Source organism: Halichoerus grypus, chromosome 12 (assembly GCF_964656455.1).
Source record: "Halichoerus grypus chromosome 12, mHalGry1.hap1.1, whole genome shotgun sequence".
NCBI lineage: Eukaryota > Metazoa > Chordata > Mammalia > Carnivora > Phocidae > Halichoerus > Halichoerus grypus.
In genome coordinates, this window is record NC_135723.1 from 35,270,696 (window position 1) to 35,290,454 (window position 19,759).

At 43.4% G+C, this 19,759-nt stretch overlaps 1 protein-coding gene across 4 annotated transcripts in view; it reads left to right on the plus strand.

Moving 5' to 3' along the window:
• The window catches only part of CDK14 (cyclin dependent kinase 14), a 543,473-nt gene that overhangs the window by 383,674 nt on the left and 140,040 nt on the right, over positions 1–19,759 (plus strand). For all 4 annotated transcript variants that reach the window (XM_078059238.1, XM_078059237.1, XM_036071484.2 and 1 more), the window contains one exon: positions 17,142–17,205. In XM_078059238.1, the coding sequence (XP_077915364.1) occupies positions 17,142–17,205 (64 nt within the window). The remainder of the gene's footprint in view (positions 1–17,141; positions 17,206–19,759) is intronic.

The following is a 19,759-nucleotide window of genomic DNA, read 5'->3' on the forward strand; positions in this document are numbered from 1 at the left end:
CTGGAATGAGTCTCTTTTAGTTTGTTTCTGTTGTATTTTTTAAAAAGCTTGTCAGCTTTTTCTGGACTGATATATGGCCTCTTAAGAAGAATTATTTCCTGCACAGTGTGAAGCAGTATCCCCTTAACTTATTCCCTTGGCCTCTGGAGTCTCTCCCCATGATCTGTTTTAAGGCTGATGCTGTGTGGCAGTAAGGAAGAACTCTTTGGGGCATCAATATTTTAAGCCCTTGAAGTAGACATTTTTCATCAAATGAAACCACTGAATCCTTCAGAAGTGCTAACACCTGATTTTTTCTGGGAGTATGTGAACTGTGGTTTTTACTGATCCCCTTGTCCTATTGAGGACACGGCATACTTCATGAGGTTGTATTTTTCACATCATGGCACCATCTTTTCACCCAGTGGAATACGATGTCCTTATCGAGGCTCATTCATTTATCAGTATGCATGATTCACCGTTTTCATAACAAATGCATTTACCCCATGAATCCGCTTCCTGTATTGTAGTATCATAAAATGGAAGTGTGATTTTTGTTGGTCTTCGTGGTGGTGGTGGTGAACTTCCCACCCAGCTGACTTCCACAGCCTCAACAACACTGATCATCATTCAGGGAAGATTTTTGAAAAGGATCATTCCTCCTCCTGGCAAAACTAAATAAGTGCTCTCACAATCCTGATGACATTATAAACTGATGTGATGATTCTACAGAATACATTAGAAAAAAATTTAAAATAGTCATATCATTTGGCTTAGAAACCAGGTTTCTCAAAGTTGCTAAATAGTCACAAGGACACAAAGATTTCTGAATAAAAAAGTCCAACAATAGGGAAATACGTAAATTATTATTATTACTACCACTACTATTACTATTAACTAACAACGCACCATGGTAATTATTTTTTATGCATTACCTCATTTAACTCTCACCATGTTGTGAAATAGGTGTTATTGTTATTTTTAACCATAGCAGAAAAGTGTGTCTAAAAGAAGCTAAGCCACACATCAGAAGGGTAATGATTATGATGATGATGATGATAGTCATGGCAGCCGACATTCACTGTCACTATGGCACGTGGTATGCTAAGTACTTTGCATGACCAAGAACACAAAGAGGTAGGTATTCTCTGTTATACCCATTTTACCAAAGAAGAAACTGAAGCACGGGGAAGTTAACTAGAATAAAAGAGGTTAAATTACAGCATTGAGAATATTTCAGTTGGATTTGAGTGCAGATAGATTGATTTCAGAGGCCACACTCTTTTTTTTTTTTAAGATTTTATTTATTCATTTGAGACACAGAGATAGAGGGAAAGAGAGCATGAGCAGGGGGAGAGGCAGAGGGAGAGGGAGAAGCAGGCTCCCCGCTGAGCCAGGAGCCCGATGCAGGACTCGATCCCAGGACCCTGGGATCGTGACCTGAGCTGAAGGCAGCCGCTTAACCATTTGAGCCTCTCAGGTGCCCCTAGAGGCCACACTCTTATCATTGTGCCTACCAAGATCATGTGGTTGGTATGTGAATGGCAGACCAAAACCCAAACTCAGATCTCGTGGACAGTCTGTTAGTCACTGAGAAGCACAGCTAATTAGTGAAGCTAATTCCATATGATGGATTGTCTTGTATGTGATGTGATTATCTACTGTCTTCAGAGGTAAATGGGGGTAAAAAATATAACACACAGAGGTTATCAAGGATAGGAAGAAATGAGTTCACTCATCATATTAGAATTACACTCCCAGTTTCTGGGACTCTCTGAACACCTCTTCCTAGTTTCTTAGCAACCTGAGTACTTAATGTTCTCATCTTCCATATGTGTGCTGCTGAGTCTGCACCCATGAACATTCTTTCTACCCAACCAGCTAAGAGTTTTCTGCCCTCCCCTCACCCTAGGCACAGTCCAGCCTGGCCTCAAATGCAAATAGTGTTGAATAACTTTAAAGTGATTTAAGAATTGTGGATGTATGTCTTGAGGTGTTTTGTTTGCTCAGTTATATCACCACTGGCATCATCTTTAAAAAGTGAGGTCTTCTTGGCCAGGGATGGGAGGGTCTGTGTGCTTTCAAAATGTTTGTGTCTAATCTCGTAACGGGACTTTTCACAGTACGTGTTAATAAGAGAATCAGACAAAACTGGATTGCCTTGCACTTTACTACAGCTGTACCTGTCACTTTGTTCAGATCTCTTAATTCTGAAGTCAGCGACAGAACAGCCCATAAATTAAGGAGATGGGTTTCTACCAAGGGATTGTCCAAAGATAGAAAAGTAAATTTTCAATGACATCTTGGGGAAAACCCAGCTCATCAGTTCAAGTAGGAGGTGGTTTAAAGCTTACACAGTGAATAACTTAGTAGAAGACAGTGAGTTTTATGACTTCGCTCTCTTAAATTGTACTTATGCAAGTGTGGTACATGGGATGAGAAAGTGCTGAAGATGATGGTTCCGGTTCTTGGACTCAGGTCTCGTACTTTAAGGGACTGTGGATGACCTTGATCATACGGCCGCTGCCTCCTTCTGACAAGGCTAGTGGGCAAAAGAAAGACATAATGGCTCTGTTTGTAAATTGCAGTGTAGTCTGAAAATGCGTCTACCAAGGACAACCTTGTGCGATTAAGACTCTGAGTGAACTGCCAGTACACTGTCTTTAAAGCAATGCTGGAAAAGAAGAGCGGCCGGGAGCATTTTCTTCCTTTTTGAGTTGTATGTATACTTAAAAGAATGAGTCCCCTAGGACTCTAGGCAGCAGTGCCATGGGCCAAAATTCCTAATTTTTTTTATCTTTCAAAAATGCCCACCACCCTCCATCTCTGTTCTTCAACTTGTTGCACGGTAAGCCTATTTTAATGATAAGGAACAGTAAGGCAGACGTGGATGAATCTTCAACCATCTAGGTGAGCTCTTTGAAAGGACTGTTACCTGCCTTTTTAGTGAACGTGGTCGTTAGAAGACTCTGCGCCTTGGTTGGACTGGCCTTTTGCTCCCGTTTGTTGACAGGCAGGCTTGTAAGACTGTCCTTTGTCCCCCGCAGCCTGTTAGCGGGAGGATGGGGGCATGGCGGAGAGGGAATGATGGATGAGATGTTGCCTTCCTGAGAGATCAGAAGAGCTGACAGCTTCAGCTGTGTAGGAGGCCACACCATGTCGACATCCAGACCCCCAACTTTTGGGAGACTCTATCCTTTACTGAAAATAATAAACTATCCTGGCAATGTTTTTTGACGCGTTGGTAATCCAGGTGAAAACAACTTCTTAAGAAACAACAAGACAGGATGTTCTTACAGAAGTTTGATGGAAGATAGGAAGAAATACCCATTGCTGGTCCAACCCCTGATTTGTCTAAGGTTTTTAATCTCCATTTTGTCTTTCACACGGGGATAAAATTCATGGTCAAGGTCATCATATGTGTTTAAATTACTTTCATGGTATAATCTAATGGGAGTCCATTAGATCTCTAGAGTCCAGAGACCGTCCCTTCTCCCCTCCCCCCACCAGTCACCATTTGCTGTGTGACCCTTGGAAGTCGCTCAGCCTGTTCCAAACACCATTCGTGTATCTCTGTATAAATCAGGGATCCCCATTTAGGGTTTATTATTTATTAGATCACATTTCATATTTCCATATGCTGAAGCTTCCTCCCCCCAACGCCTCTGGGCATTATAAACTCTCTGTCCAAGCTGTGATGCAGGATACATTAGAGTCTGTGTGTTTCTCACTTGGAATACCTGTAGGACAGGTTCAGCCTTTCTTTTCCTTGGGACACTTAGACGGGCCTCAGAGCTCTTGGCCTACCATCGCCACCCTTTGCTATGTAATTGTGGAGTTAGCACTAAGTATCAGTGTCTCAGCCAGTGCTGACTGCCGTTACAGAGTGCGGTAGGCTGGGTGGCTGGAACAGTGAACATTTGTTTCTCACGGTTCTGGAAGCTGGAAGTTCAAGATCAGGGTGCCGGCATGGTTAGATTCTTGGTGAGGGCCCTTTTCCTGATTATGCCTTTACATGGCTTTTGTCAGAATGTGCACAAAAAGAGATCCTGTGTCTCTTCCTCTTTTTATATGGGACCTAAATTCTCATCATCGGGGCCTCATCCTCCTGACCTAATCTAATCCCGCTTACCTCCCAAAGACCCCACTTCCAAATACCATCACATTGGGGTTAGGATTTCAATGAATAAGTGGGGGGAGGGGGGTTGGCACTTAGAGCACTAAGTGTTTGAAAAAACTGATTAAGGGGTGAGGAGGAATTCAAGTATCTCTCTGCTTTAGCATTAATCTCTTAGCTGATTCATATGTAACCCAGTGTGCATAACTTTCATTATTTCTAGTTACTGGAAACTGATGGGCCCAATATAGCATTGATGCATAAGTGCACTGAAATGTAATGTGAACTTAACCAGATAACCCACAATAATCTAAGCTGGTGCTGATGAGGCTAAATTAACACCAGTTTACAATTTAAACTTAAGAATAACAGCAATTGAAATTTACAACCATGGGGTTATAACATGGGAGATGAACCCGTAGCTCAGTGTTGTCCAGAGAATTGCAGAACTCCAGCTGTCTTCGTTTACCAGTGGTTGTCAGGAAGATCCAACGTTGTCAGAACTTGAGTGGCAGCCAAAATTCCTGAGATGATACCTCATTTTCAACTCTAAGTAATTTACTAATTTTAGATTATAGATACCAAATTTTGGCATTGGTATTCTAAATACCAGTTCTTGACTCACACTGACTCTGTCAGGAATAAGTAGCCCATTTGTAGGTGGAAGTCTATGACAATTGCATGTCAGTCGCCAAGAGAGTGGGATCGGGAGGGGCCCGGTGGACCTAGAGCTTGTTATCGTGAACATCACCCTTTATCAGGGACCGACTTTTCCACAGCTGTCCTAGCTTCTGGCACAATCATTGGAAACAATAAGTTCCCAATAACTTTCTACGGATCAATATGTAGTAATAGACACATGTTGAAATTATGGCTAAATTATAGTTTAAATAGTTAAATTGTATAGTTAGTTAAACCCCAGTTAATTATAGCTAACTAGTATATATACAGTTGCAAAAACTATAATAAAATATTGCAGCTGTAGGACGCTCTATAGAAATACCTTGACCTAAATTTTTTAACAGCCTTCCTGCCAGTAAACTTAGCAGAGGTTTCGTTGTAACTCACACCTTCCTGCATACCCCATTCAAAGCTCTAAAAATAACAGCATCTCTTTTTGGAACAGGTAAATGTCTAGATTGCCTTTGGTAGGCAGGCTCTGACCTACATACTTCGAATACAGGCACAGCCCTTACTCCCGACGCGGTGGGTGAGGCTTTGTCCTGCTCTCCCTCCTCCTCCCCGGCACCGCAGACACAACACAGGAGAGGGGCTGCCTCCTTTCGAAGCCCTCCACCATTTCCAGGGGCTCTCTCCACTGCCCCACTCTAAGTGCAAGTAGGTGTCTCCATGAAAGAAGTAAACACGTAGTAAAGGGGAGAAAGAACATCCAAGCCGATCACCTGGCAGAGACACCCTGTGGGCAAGCCTCAGAGCCCACCTGACTGTGGTTCCCCATTAACCAGCGCTAAAAATGCAGGGGAAATGATTCACTTTCTGACCACCCCTTCCCCGGTCCACTGGAGTGTCTGTCACTGCTCCCAAGTCACACAGCTCCCGTTTTCGTGCTTGGCCTCGATCTCCATCCCAGCATCTGCCTGGGCTCGGAAGCCCCAGGCCAGCCCGTTCTTCCTCTCTGGACTGGTACTGCTGCCTCAGCTTAGAGTTTGACAAGTCTTGGGGACTGGTTCCCTGTCCTGCTCTCTGGAAGAGAGGTGTGACTTCCACACTGGCTGCATTTGGATCAGAAAGGCTGTTGTCCGGGCTGGTTTGGCTCTGTAGTGTTTTTTGGTTTGTTACAGATATAATAGCCTTTCATGCATCAACCACCATGTAGAGAATCATTTCTTTGGGAAAATACTTTGTCCCAAGCAGCTCTCAAGCTATTAGAACACAACTCCATTTTAGGTGCTGATATTTAATTTTTGCTTTATGGAATTTTATAGTCATAAAGGGAAAATAAGATCCCTGCTAAGCTTTCACTTGCCATTTTTACATAATGGGGTTTTCTGACTCTTGGGCGGAACCTGGTAAACAACACAAATGCTCATGAGTGAGAAAGTGGATGAATACCATCCCATTAACATTACAGTCACACGAGAGTTTGGATGAATCTTAGCAATATAATGTTAAGTGAAAAAAAAAATTCCAAAAGATTAGCTACAGCCTTGTATCCTGAATATAAAATATTAAATAATTAAAAATACTTTATAATCTTTATAAGGACAATAAAATTATATACAAACAAAAGATAGAGAATAATGAACATGAATCAGGATGGAGATTGCTTCAGGTGGGCATGGCTGGGTGATTGCATGGGGCCTGAGCTAGGATTAGATGTGGCTGTTGTTAAATAACCCAGTTCTTGTCCGGGACGGTGAGCTCATAGGTGCTTATTCTGTTAATGGAAACAAAATTCTGTGTACTAGGTTTAAGAAAAAGAAAAAATATGTATTAAATACATCCTCTTTTCTGTTACATTTGTCAGGTTGGAATAAGAATGAATGACAAGGGGCGCCTGAGTGGCTCAGTCGTTTAGCGTCTGCCTTCGGCTCAGGTCATGATCCCAGGGTCCTGGGATCGAGCCCCGCATCGGGCTCCCTGCTCAGGGGGAAGCCTGCTTCTCCCTCTCCCACTCCCCCTGCTTGTGTTTCCTCTCTCACTGTATCTCTCTGTCAAAGAAATAAATAACATCTTTAAAAAAAAAAAAGGACTAACCCTGTTTAAAAAAAAAAGAATGAATGACAAAATCAGCTTTCTTAGTAAATAGCTATAATGGGAGTATCTTTGACTCTGAGACCAATCTGAGTGTGCGCAGGAAGTCAGCAGAGGCACGACAGGCCTTAGCTGGTGAGGTTGCTCGGTGGACCGCTCAGCTTCGGTCTGTCGGTCTTTGCTGGTCTTGCAGCCGTAAACTGCTTTGGAAGTCAACGGAGATGAATTTACAGTCCTATTAATAAAGTGCTGGCATCTGAATGTTGAGGTGGGAAGGGCACCAGACGTAAATCCAGGTTGTGTCCTGGTTCTGTTTTTCTCTCCTAGGGCACCTGACCAGGTTGCCCTTCTTTGCAGTTACAGTTTTCTCATCTGCGAAGTCGCTAATATTGTCCTATTTTATTGGGCTGATCGCAACTCATGAAATAATAGGTGTGAAATTGCAAACAGTAAAGCAGCTTCAGTGAGGTTATTATTGCTGCAAGTGGATATTTCTGTTTACTTCATGTTTTGGATGCATAAAATATCCATTTTGAGTATCATGTATAGATAATATTTTGTAAATGGTAATTTTACTCTGTAGTAGGCTGAATAAGGAACACCTAAAAATATTAGACCCTAAATCTCTGGACCTGTAATTTTACCTTATTTGGAAAATAGGTTTTTACAGATGGGATTAAGTTAAGGATCTTGAAATAGGGAGATTATCCCGGATTATCCAGATGGACCCTAAATGCAGTCATCAGCGTCTTTGTAAGAGAGGAGGTTTGATACAGAAGAGAAGTCAGTGTAGGGGCGGAGGCAGAAATTGGAGTGATTCAGCCACAAACCAAGGGAACCCCCTTAGCCCCCGGAAGCTGGGAGAGGCAAGAAATGGACTCTACCCTAAAGCCTGGAAGGGAGGGTAACCCCATAGATGCCTTGATTTCAGCCCAGTGAAAATGATTTCCAATTGCTGACTCCAGAACTTAAAGAGAATTAAAGTTCTGATGTTTTAAGTCAGCAAGGTTGTGATTATTTGTTACAGCACTGACAGGAAACGAATACGTTCGCTTTCACGTGTTCTTGAAGGAAATGTAATTTTCTAAAACATGCTCAAGGATGCAAAGTTTCATAGTGTTGCAAGCCAGTTCCGTAGCTTTGTCATTTTTAATTTTAATATAAAAATGAATATTTAAAATGCTACATTTTTGAAGGCAGAAGTTATAGTTTTGCATCTTTGTGTCTCCCGATAATTAGCACATTGCTTTGCACACAGGTGATGCTCAGTAGATAGGAATACCACTTTCATTCAAGAAGAAAACGGTGATCAGTTTGGGCCTGTGGTATGTGTCATATGTGACACAGACATGTGTATGTGTCTGTGTCCTAGAATTTTCATTGGCCTCAAGTTTGCAGCTGAAGTTAAGAGCATCAGTGGATTATTGTGTTCTGCCTGTTTCCAGAAATGATTCGAAGCCTCTTGCCATAAGAAACACCTAGGCTTTGAGATTGTTCAAGTGAGGACAGGAGCGCCGTGTGGGGGATGAGCTCGGAGGCATAGAACACCGAGCCAGACTCATGCAATCATGGTCATCTGCAGTGGCTCCTGATACGAGGTGCCCGCACCACTGAACTGGAAATTGCCCACAACCCCCTGCCCCTTCCAAATGCTACTTGAACAAATATACCTAGGTGCTCTGGATGAAGGTAACTGTGACCAGAATTTCCCCTCTACTGCCTGTGCTTTTTAGGTTGAAAAATCCAGTTAGAATGTGTTCTTTCAAGCAGCGTTTCTCACTCTTCGGTGTTGACATGGATCACCTGGGGTTCTTGTTGAATTATAGATTCTGACGCATCAGCTGGGGAGTGGAGCGCGCGCTGCCTTCTGCAGGTGATGCTGATGCTGCGAGTTCACGGACCACGTTCTGAGAAGCAAGGCTCCAGCATCTGGTGCCCCTGCCTCCAGGTCCCGCCCCCTGGGTTCATCTTTCCGCATTTCGTGCCCTGCTTCAGTCAGCCTCGCTGTGTGGCATCTGCTTGGCAACATCGCCTCCCTCCGGCCTCCGCAGCCCCCACCCTCGGGCTCCTGACCAGCGCACGTGCGCGCCCTTGACCGCGGCTCCCGCAGCGCGCGGCGGGGACTGACTGGCTGAGGCTGAGCCCCAGCAACATGGCCCAGCGAAAAGAAGAGAAAAGCCGTAGAGATGAGAGTGCAATCGATGAGGGAGTCAGGGTTTAGGGAGACGGGAGAGAAACAGTAGGAGAGAGGGGGGAGGGGAAAGAATGAATATTTTATTGGAGGAAAACATATTTTAAATGAGCTGCTCTTGGTGCAGAATTTGCCAGTGAAGAGCATTTTCTGGAGTAGTTTCAGATTTATTCTTTAGTTACCCTAAATTCTCTAACAGCCAACTGCTTGTTTTGTTCACTTACCTGCTGTTTGTGGCCCTTTGGATCCAGGCCAAAGACTTAAAAAAAAAAATCTATAAACCATCTAACTAAACTGAGGGCCTCTAAGAGACTGCCTGGTTAGATTGGGCCAGTCAGTCCCAGCCCTTGGTGATGTTAGAATCACTGGAGAGCTTTAGAAAATTCCACATACCTAGGCTGCAGCTCGGACCAGTTAAATCAGAATGACTGGGGTGGGTCCCAGTCCTTAGTGTGTTTTTTAACCTGTGTTTTTTTTTTAAACGCCTCCCAAATGATTCCCATGTGCAGCCAAATGCCACTAAACTAGACCTTTACCTTCCAGCGGGTGAATTGAATTCACTTTAAGTAGAACTCGAAGAACTGTCCTTTAATTTCAGTTGCTTCCCATCTGAACCCTTGCCCTGTTGAAAACTCTGCACAATATTTTGGAAACACCATCTCTTTTAATCCAGCAGTTGAGCCACTGATTAAATACTGAAGCAGCTTCTGAAGTCCCAGGCAGCTTTTCATTTTCTCAGTGTGGTGGCTCCCCCTGCTGGCCATTCTCGGTAACGGTTGCTGCTCTGCAGAATCTCACTGCTTGTTCTGAGCTCTGGAACACAACCAACCTGGAATCACAGCATCTTAGAGCTGCTTTTCTGATCCCATATGCAACCTGTATGCCATTGGCCATTGCCAAAAATGAATAGTGCAGACATTCTAACCCTTATCTAGTGGCATTGTAGATAAAGCCTAGGGAATGGTGGAAGAGAGGAACTATATATGTGTGTGGTGTATATGCATACACACGCATATAATATACATGTGTGTATATATATATACCACATACATGTATATATTTGCTTATCATGCTACCAGAAAAGATTCTGATGTCAGCCATTGATTGTGCTGGTTCTCTGCAAAATAATTAATATTGAGACATACTTTGGATAGAAAATGGGGAAAGAAAGCTTTCATCCATATCTTCTCTGCCCTCCTTCATCTAATCATACCCTTTTCCTTATCAACTCACGTCTCCTTATCTATCCAGTAAGTTATAATGATGGCCAAATATAAACAAAGGTAGATGCAAATGCAGGACCTCATCCTGTCATGCAAACTTGTAGTATTATGTCAGAATTTTACCACAGATGACCCTTATGTCAATGGAGGCAGAATTTGATCCTTATAATATCTGATTGCAAAATATGGTACAGTCCAACCCTTAGCTGCGATTAAACCTCATAGGGCTGCCATTCCAGTTTATACAGCTCTTGTACTTAGAATGCCCTTCTCTGTTGTACATTAATATCTTAACCCATTGGCCCTTGTTTTCCATCCGACTCCGCACAGCATAAGTCAGTCCCCCTGTGACATTGCTGTACTTCATCTGTTCGAGGTGATGTCCCACACCATTTCTTTTCAGAGGGTAGACCACCTCCTGGGACATGGGCCCACCACCCCCTTTCTGGGTGCATCCTGTAGAAGACTGTTTTCGTCCTTCTCCACAGGCAGCCCCTGGTACTGGCACAGCAATCCAGATGTGCTCTGACTAGTATGATTCAGTGATGTAATCTGCATTAGTTGTTTATTGCTGTGTAACAGTACTACCACAGATCTAGCAACTTGTTTTTTAAAGATTTTATCCGTTTATTTGAGAGAGAGAGCGAGCACGAGTAGGGGGAGCGGCAGAGGGAGAAGCAGGCTTCCCGCTGAGCAGGGAGCCCGATGTGGGACTCGATCCCAGGACCCTGGCATCATGACTTGAGCACAAGGCAGACGCTTAACCGACTGAGCCACCCAGGCGCCCCACAGACTTAGCAACTTAGCATACATTTATCATCTCACAGTGCTGTGGGTCAGGTATCCAGGCATGGCTTAGCTGGTGCTCTGCTTCAGGTTCTCCCAGGGCTGCAATCAAGGTGTTCAGCTGGCCTTCAATCTTTTATGAGGTTGGGCTGGGGAAGGATCCGCTTCCAAATCATGCAGTTGTTGACAACATTCAGCTTCTTGCGAGCCATTAGACTGGGGGCCTTGAGTTTTGCTGGCTGTTGGCTGAAGCCACCTCCAGTTTCTTGTCTGTGGCCTTCCCAGTATGACTGCTTGCTTCCTCAAAGCCAGCAAGGGAAAGAGTCTCCCAGCAAGGTGAGAGTTGGCATTCTCTACAATATAATCACAGAAGTGACATCTTGTCACTTTTGCTATATTCTGTTGGTTAAAAGCAAGTCACTGGTTCCATGCACAGTCAAGGGGAGGAGGGTAAACACCAGCAGGCAGGGATTATGGGGCTATCTTGAAGTCAGCCGACCCCAGTCCCCTTTCATTTCCACTGGGTGGTCTCCTAGAATTTGTACTCAGCTGAAAACCACGAGTCCTTGGCTCCACAGATTGTTGTCTGCCAGGTCTTTCCATCTCAAACAATTAATAGAACCCAAGTCCTAGGCTTCATGTTTATTGCTATTAGGTTTCTCTGTGTTAGCTTCAGCGAGTTGTTCCTACCCGATTAAATATTCTTTAAGTCTGGTTGGGCCATCAGAATATTACACATCTTTTCTATTGCGTCATCTGAGAATGTAAGACATTTTTCTATGATGTTCTTTAAGTCACTGATGAAAATGGTGAAGAAGTTGGTACCTAGTAACTAGTGCGTGGTGTGTGTGTGTGTGTGTGTGTCTGGAAGGGGGAGGAGAATGAAAAAATCCTTGCTCCTCATACCCAAAACTTCTTCTGGAGTCTGGTCAGTTGGCTGTGAATCATTTAACAGCATCTGAGCCCCACGGCTGCCCTTTCTGATCCTCCTGGGAGCAAGATCGTGCCGCTCTTAAGAGCACAGTCATTCTAGTCAAACCAAGCTGGCACCACCCACTTGAGAACTGTTTTTCTAGATAGAGCGCACACAGGCAGGAGAAGAGTTAGGAAGTCCTGCTTTTCTGTGGCTCATCTTTGAACTCTATAGCACCTGTTCCAGAGTGCAGTGTGTGACAGCCAAGCCCAGTTCTGCCGAGCTTCTTCACAGGCTGCATTTAGGACTTCTCCCTGAGGAATCATAAAGAATCTTCCAGAACCCAAAGTAGTACAGTGGTGAAGCAATTAATTTTAAAGATGTATGTTGTATGTGTGGACTTTCAGAGTTTTGGTGTAAAAATCATCAGTTATCTGGTTGTTCTCCATTTCCTTGCATTCGTTGCTAAGTCAGTTTGAAATCAGCCAGCACTGCCCCAGAATGCCCACCTCATAAAACCGAAAAACCTAAAGTGGGAACCCAGCACGTTGCACATCACTGCTTTAGTACATACCCGTGTGAGCCAGTTTTATCTGCATTTGATAGGCCCGAGTTTCTCTGCGCCGGAGTCTCTGTGAGAGACTTCTCTGACCCTTTGACCCAGGAAAACTATTAGCAGCCCTTGTTCTGTTTAAACTGTGGGCATTCTTCAGGAAAAGCCTACGGACTCATTTTTAGCAGCCCTGGGACCTGACAGGGAAATGTGAGAATTCGTGCAACTGTTAGTAATTTGAAAAGGTAAGTAAATATTTCTGACAAGCACTAGTTCTTGAGCTCTGAGCTTTAGACATTTAGAATCCGCTCTTCGTCTGTCTGTGGTAAAGTAGATGTTTCAGCAGAGAGACCCTCTTTTTCTGAGTGTCGTCCTCTGCTCATCAGAGGCTGACACGGTGGGTGGGATCATTACCCGTCAGTGCGGAGGTAAGCCCAGAAGAGTAAGTCTGGGGTCCTTAAATCCTAGTTCATCAGGGTCAGGCAGTGTAAACCTCTACTGAGAAAGTGAGATCATCCCTTGTTTTTCTTAACAGATGCTAAAAGTCCAGGAAGTCACAGACACCGTTCTGGGAACTGTGTATGCATGAGTATAGGGAAGTGAGACCATTTTGTAGCTTGTGTTTTGGCATTTGCTTTCTATTACCATAAATATGCTAAAGAGTTCCAAATGTTTTTCTGGACTTTAATCCCTCTCCTGAGATCTGTATCTGTATTTCCAGCTGCTCTTTACACCCCACCCCCCCATCTTGATCTGCAGGCTTTTCTCCCGTTCAGTAGATCCAGGATTAAACTCATTGCCCTCAGCCCCCAAATTTGCTTTATCACCTACATTCGTGATTTTTAGCTAATAACTTCTTATTGCCTATAAAATGGCTCTTAAATGGTAAGAAATACATTTTGTTTTTTTAAAGATTTTATTTATTTATTAGAGAGGCACAAGCAGGGGGAGGGGCAGAGGGAGAAGCAGACTCCCTGCCGAGCAAGGAGCCCGATGCAAGACTCCATCCCAGGACCCTGAGATCATGACCTGAGCCGAAGGCAGACGCTTAGCCGACTGAGCCACCCAGGCACCCCAAGAAATACATCATGACTCATAAAGCACTCATATACATATACTCACACAGATGTAATGTGAATAAAAGTTTCATAAAACAACATGTATCTTTAACATGTATATTACCTTCTGATATTACCTGTTCTACTCATCTTTAGAAAAATGCTGATATGAACACTCTGTGTGAAATTTACAATCTCCCAGGGGGTCATGTGACCTGTAGTCTGAGAAAACCTGAGACAGAGATAAAGTGCAGTCCCCATTTATTCGTTCCCTGGCCCTAGCCTCCCCTTCCATAACCCAGCCAACAATCCAGTGACACTAAACTTCACGCTGTAACCCAGACACGGCATTCGCTCATTCAGTCAACATGTACTGAGCGCATATTTGGTGTCAGGCTTATTTGGTGTAGGCACTAGGGATCTAAAGATACGAACACCGCAGTCTCCACTCGGAGGTCTACGGTGCAGTGCACAGACAGACCAGTAATCTGACAACTGTAAGGCCGTGCGTCGGTCCTGTAGGAATCCTGTACCAAGCCCTCAGAGATTATGAGGATCACAGCGTGTAACTTGGACCAGAAGGTCTTTCGGGAAAGGGTGGCTCAGGAGCTGAAGCTAGAAAAAAAGTAGGAGTTAAGCTGGCCAGTCGTGGGCAGGGCATTCCAGAAGAGGAAACCACTGTGAGAAGGTATGGGGGCATGAGCAGCAGGAGAATTTGGAGAACTGAAAGTATTTCGATATAGCCCTTCCTTATAACCAGTGTTCCCTGCTGTCGCTACCCACCCCCACCCCCATGCCCCTTTTCTGTACTTGGCCAGCTATTACTCAGTATTCCCTCTGCCATGCAGCTGTTCTCCCCGGCCCCAGGGAACCTCAGGCACACCCCCACTTTGGGCTCTCAGCTCCTTCTCCCCACACTTCTGAGGAAGCACTTGTGTTGAAGGCAGCCCATCGCTGCCCCCCCATCTGCCTCAGAGTGGGAGCACCTCCAGGCATCTCATCCTTCCATCTTCTGTGATGAACACAATAAATGTTAGCCCAGTGAAGACATGGCCCAATAAAGGAACAGGGAGACGTACCAGCCACGGGCACAGGTGTCAGGTGAAACTTCTTGAGTGACCTTGTAGAAGACGTTTTAACGTATCATAGCATGTCTGTCACTTTAAGACTGAAAGCCTCCTCAGATGTTGTCAACCTGCCTATTTACAGACGTGGGACCACCTTCGAAAGGTCGGTGGTGCTATTTTCTTCTGCCCTGTTTTATTTGCAAAAGATTAGTTTTTACTTTTAGGGAATACCTCTTTTTCTAACCAAACATGTCCTGGTTGTGGAATGTCTTAGTCAATTAATAGAAATGAAAATCTGTCAGAGACAACGTACACCCACTTTCTGCTGGGCACACGTAGCCTGTCATCTCTAACCGTGCATTTAACCCAGATTGCCTTCCCAAAAAGGCCTTCACAGGAAGAAAGGCTGATTTTTAATACTTCTTTTCCTTTGCCCACTTTCTACCCACATTGTATTTCTTGTGCAAATGGCCCAAGAGTTGTAGGCAGGAGAATCTGAGGTGTGGAGTCTCATCAGTCGGCGTTACAATAACTCAGAACAGGACTTACACATTTTCTATGCATTCTACTTACGCATTTCTTTGCATTTTGCTAACACAAACATTGTAGAGACGTGTACCCTCAGGGTCACAGCCGTACTTACTAGGAGTGAGAGAATGAGGTTCAAGTTCCGGCTGGACTTTCTGTGGTTTATAAAACCTTCAGAGGGTCTGTGTCATATTTGATGGATTGACTGTGATCAAGTCGTGATTTTGAGCCGAAAGTTTCTCCCTTTAGTTGCTCAAGTCCTTCCCATCCTTCATGCAGATTTTAGTGGAAGCTCAAAGGGGAGCATTCCTCCAATGAGCTATGTGCGCTGCTCACGAGCCTGGTTGTCTCCCTGCCTTAAAATAATCATTGGAATTAGTGAAAAGAAGGGGGAAATGCCTTTTGCAGACACTTACCGCAGTAGCTCGTGTCAGACAGTGTCTCCGTCTCCTTTCCTGTCTTACAACCCCCTTCCCCGGCCCTCTCCCTGTCTGCCCACCTCCCACCCAGCCCATCCATAGGGTCACCTTCCTTGTGTAGATGTGCCTATTACTGTTACTGTTGATTGTGTTTGCAAAATTAATCAGTGACACTTGAAAAGAATTGTATTATCTCATCCCAGAACCCAGTGGGGAACCTCATACATGTAGTTAATCCCGACTCACCAGAGTAGGAAGCCATGAGGGAGACGCTCACTGCGTGTTTGCCCCTCTGATATGAGGGCCCCGTCCCCCTAGTAAATAAACGCACAAATCATCAAAGCTCTGCATTTCCTTATTGCACAGCATTGCCTGCTAATGCTCGGATAAAGTGAATTTGCTAAATTCCCTCCCATGATATCTGCCATTCCTCCTCTTTTCCCAGCTTCTGGCTTTATCTCTTGCCCTTTCTCACCTGTTGCACTGTGTGTGTCGGTCCATCACAGTTTGAGTTATGCACGGCATGGGGCACCAGACTCTCCCACGTGGCCAGTGCCACCCTGACCTGAGCCTGTTTTCTAGGGTCACTTTGAATAATATCTAATACATAGTGCTTACTCCTGCCAAGTAGTGTTCTCACCACAAGGGAGGGGGGTGCTGTTATCACCCCCAGTTTACAAAGGAGGGAATTGAAAGCTCAGTTCAATGAGGAACCTCAGTGAGGTTATTTCTTGCCCATGGTCACATGACTAGTAAGTAGGGGAGCAAGGATTTGAACCCAGGGAGTCTGTTTCCAGGGTCTGGGCTCTTAACCCTCCAGCTCCACTGTTCCCGACTGGTGAGTTACCATGACCACGGACTGTGACAGCAACCTGTGGTGGACCTGGGTGTTCGCATGGGGCGAGCCCAGTTCTGTATGAGCTGCAATTGCCCCTTAATTCCTTCAGCCAGATCAAACATCGTGGTGGTAAAAAAAGAAATGGGGAAAGAAGGTGAAAATGTGGATGAAGAAAGGAAAGAGTGTAGAGGGAGGACAATATGGGGGGGGGATGGGGAAATTCTAAGCCACATAAAGATGTCATCTGAAATGAGTGGTGTGGGTCATCGAGAATGAGCATCCCAAGCTGCTTGTCCTGCTTCTTTGAAACATCGTGATGCTCAGACAGAGGATGCGGGGGATGAAATGACAGAATGCATAGAACTGCTAAATGATGAGACATCTAATGCTGGAGTAAAGGACAAAAGCTCATGCAAGAATCATGAGGGACACACACATGCTTGATTCAGTTCCATGGAAATGACAGCTTATCGCTGGCATCCTAAGCCTACTTATTAAGTTTGGAGTTGACAAAATGCAGCAGATTTCACTGCCTGCATTCAGCTGCATGTGTTAAAACTCAGACATTCATCTTGGGTGGCTCTTTAGCTTTTAGTTTGGGGTTTGTTTTTGCTGAAATAAAATCCCTGGCACACGATCATGGAAAAAAAAATCCAGAGTTTCATCATATGCAGTGTACTGTTTTCTACACTGGAGAATTTTGAGTGCTTTGGAAGTAATAAGTCTGTTTCCACAATTTCCTGCTCTCCACTAGGTTCTTGGAACGCCAAATGAGGACACGTGGCCTGGAGTTCATTCTTTACCACATTTTAAGCCAGGTATGTTTCATTAATTACAAATGACTAAGTGCTTCCTATATGCAGAGTGAATATATACGTTTTCCCCCTCAGGCTTCTATATTATACCTTGAAAAATTCTGGTTACTTGCTCTTGTATATTCTACCTATTAGTGGAGTTGTCCTTTGTTTTTACAATGTATTTGTCTGTAAAGATAGAGTTAATGACATTCCTTATGAGAGGTTTTCACCATATGTATCTCATTTGAGTTGACTGGCTAATAACGTAACCGTATCATCATCGGTTAGACTGGCATCCCTGTCTATAAAACAAAATTTAAATTAGGATACTATGGTCTATCTGTGACTTCTTTGAAACAATACTAGGAAAAGTATTACATTGTAAAAATGAAAACTTTACATTTTGATTTTTTTAAAAACTAGTGATATATATAGTCCATTAGTTTGAGTTTAAACATATAAAATGTCCTGCATGTCTGTCGTACAGCATGCCATCTTTTTTAATGTAAAATATTTAAACCTCTAAACTGGAAAATCTGAGAGAAAATGCAGACTTTTTAAAATAAGTTGTCACTTTTTCCTTCGCCAGTAGATGGCAATCAAGAAACTTTCAGTTTTAATAATTACACTTAGAAAAAGGATCTTAAATGTGGTAATTTAATTTTTATAGGAGAGATGAAAGGTTTGGAATTGGAAATTTAATAAAAATCAATGGAATGAATTATTGTAAAATAAATCTCTTGTTGTTGTTTTTTTTTTTACTCTGTTACAAAACATGGATTATAAAGTGTAGACCCACCATAAAATTACTGAAAGGGATTTTATGGAAGATCTAATAGCCCATTATTTTATGAGGGAAAAGAGCTATGAATAATTTCTGTTATGGGAGCCAAGTTTATTCTCTTGTTCCTCTTCCCCTCTTTTGGGGCACCATCAGGAATAAATTACCAATCCCAAAGAATGACTGAGTTGGGAAACTATTTTTATTCTCAGTATTTTTCTTCTGAGAGTGAGAATTCTTCTATCCTCTTGGCTTGCCCCAAGGACTCTTTGTACTTTTACTGAAATTTTTAAGTAACTTCTATGTTCTGAAAGACTATAGAAACTTAACAAATTAAGATGGATTTTTTTTCTTCTTTTTTTAACCAAGCAAGAAGCGCCCTTTAATTGCTCCAGCTTTTCCTGATGGAGTCTGGGAACACAGCTCTTTGTAGATGTTCCAAATGTGGGCTGTGAAAGGTTAGCTTCCCCATGTTAGTATCTAAAATCTTCAGTCCTGGGAAAATAAAATAGAGGAGACTACGAAAAGATTTTGAATAAATAAAGTTAGATGCAGAGAGGAGTAATTAAGACAGTCGTTTGGTCTGCCAAGGTTCTGCACCAGAAAAGATGGAGTCATATGTTTATTCTGGTGTGAACAGAATTAATCTCCATCAACAATATACAAAAGCATTTATTAAATGTGTTCTGCAAAGTCCTCTGATGTAGTGCAAGTCAAGCTAATAAATGGGGAACTTCATGAGATCAGGGACTGTGCATAGTTCATATTTTGGTGTTCAATAAATATTTGTTGCTCTGAACTAAAACAGATATTATTTATGTGACTTTTCCGGGATAGACATATATAAATTAGGCTATATATGTGTAAGTTATTTACTATTATGTATAAGTACCATTACAGACACTTAATACATAGAAGGTAACAGGGGACCAGAAGAATGATGTGTTTAGATGGTGAACGGCGTGGGTGCTGACAAACAAGAAAGATATTCCAGGCGAAGCTTGGGGCTTGTAGGTAAGAGTAGACATGATAAATGTTTTTTGAGTTAGCTTGAGAGGTGCCAAGGGGAGACAAGGCAACAGACTGAGGCAAAGGAAGCAAATCTGAGTCCTTTCATGCAGCACTTAATCAGATCATCAGGGGAGTCCTCACCTCGGACCTCCCGAACCTCATCCTCCAGGGGGAGAAGATACTCATTCCCAAATGAGAAAAACAGCAGTGCTAGGGTCTGCCTGTCCCACTCCCACTCTGCACCTCCTTATTCTACCCCCAAAGGGTGCCTTAGAAAGTCTGAGGGAAAGTAAGAGAATCTGAACCTTAAGGACGTACTTTGTTTTGTTTTGTTTAATAGAGTTCATTTTTTAGAGCAGTTTTAGCCTCATAGCAAAATTGAGCAGAAGGTACAGAGATTTCTCCCATACCCCTGCCCCAACACATGCACAGCCTCCCCATTATCAACATCTCCCACTACAGTGATACGTCTGTTACAGGCTCATGAACCTAAATTGAGGCAGCATTATCATCCATAGTTCATAGTATACGTTAGGGTTCGCTCTTGGTGTTGTATGTTCTGTGGGTTTGGACAAATGTGTAATGGCATGTATGCACCATTATAGTGTCCTACAGAGTAGTTTCACTGCCCTAAAGCATCTTCTGTGCTCTGCCTGTCATTCTTCTCTCCCCCACCCAACCCCTGGCAACCACTTTTTTTTTTATTGTCTCCATGGTTTTGCCTTTTCCAGAATGTCATAAAGTTGGAACCTACAGGGTGTTGCCTTTTCAGTTTGACTTCTT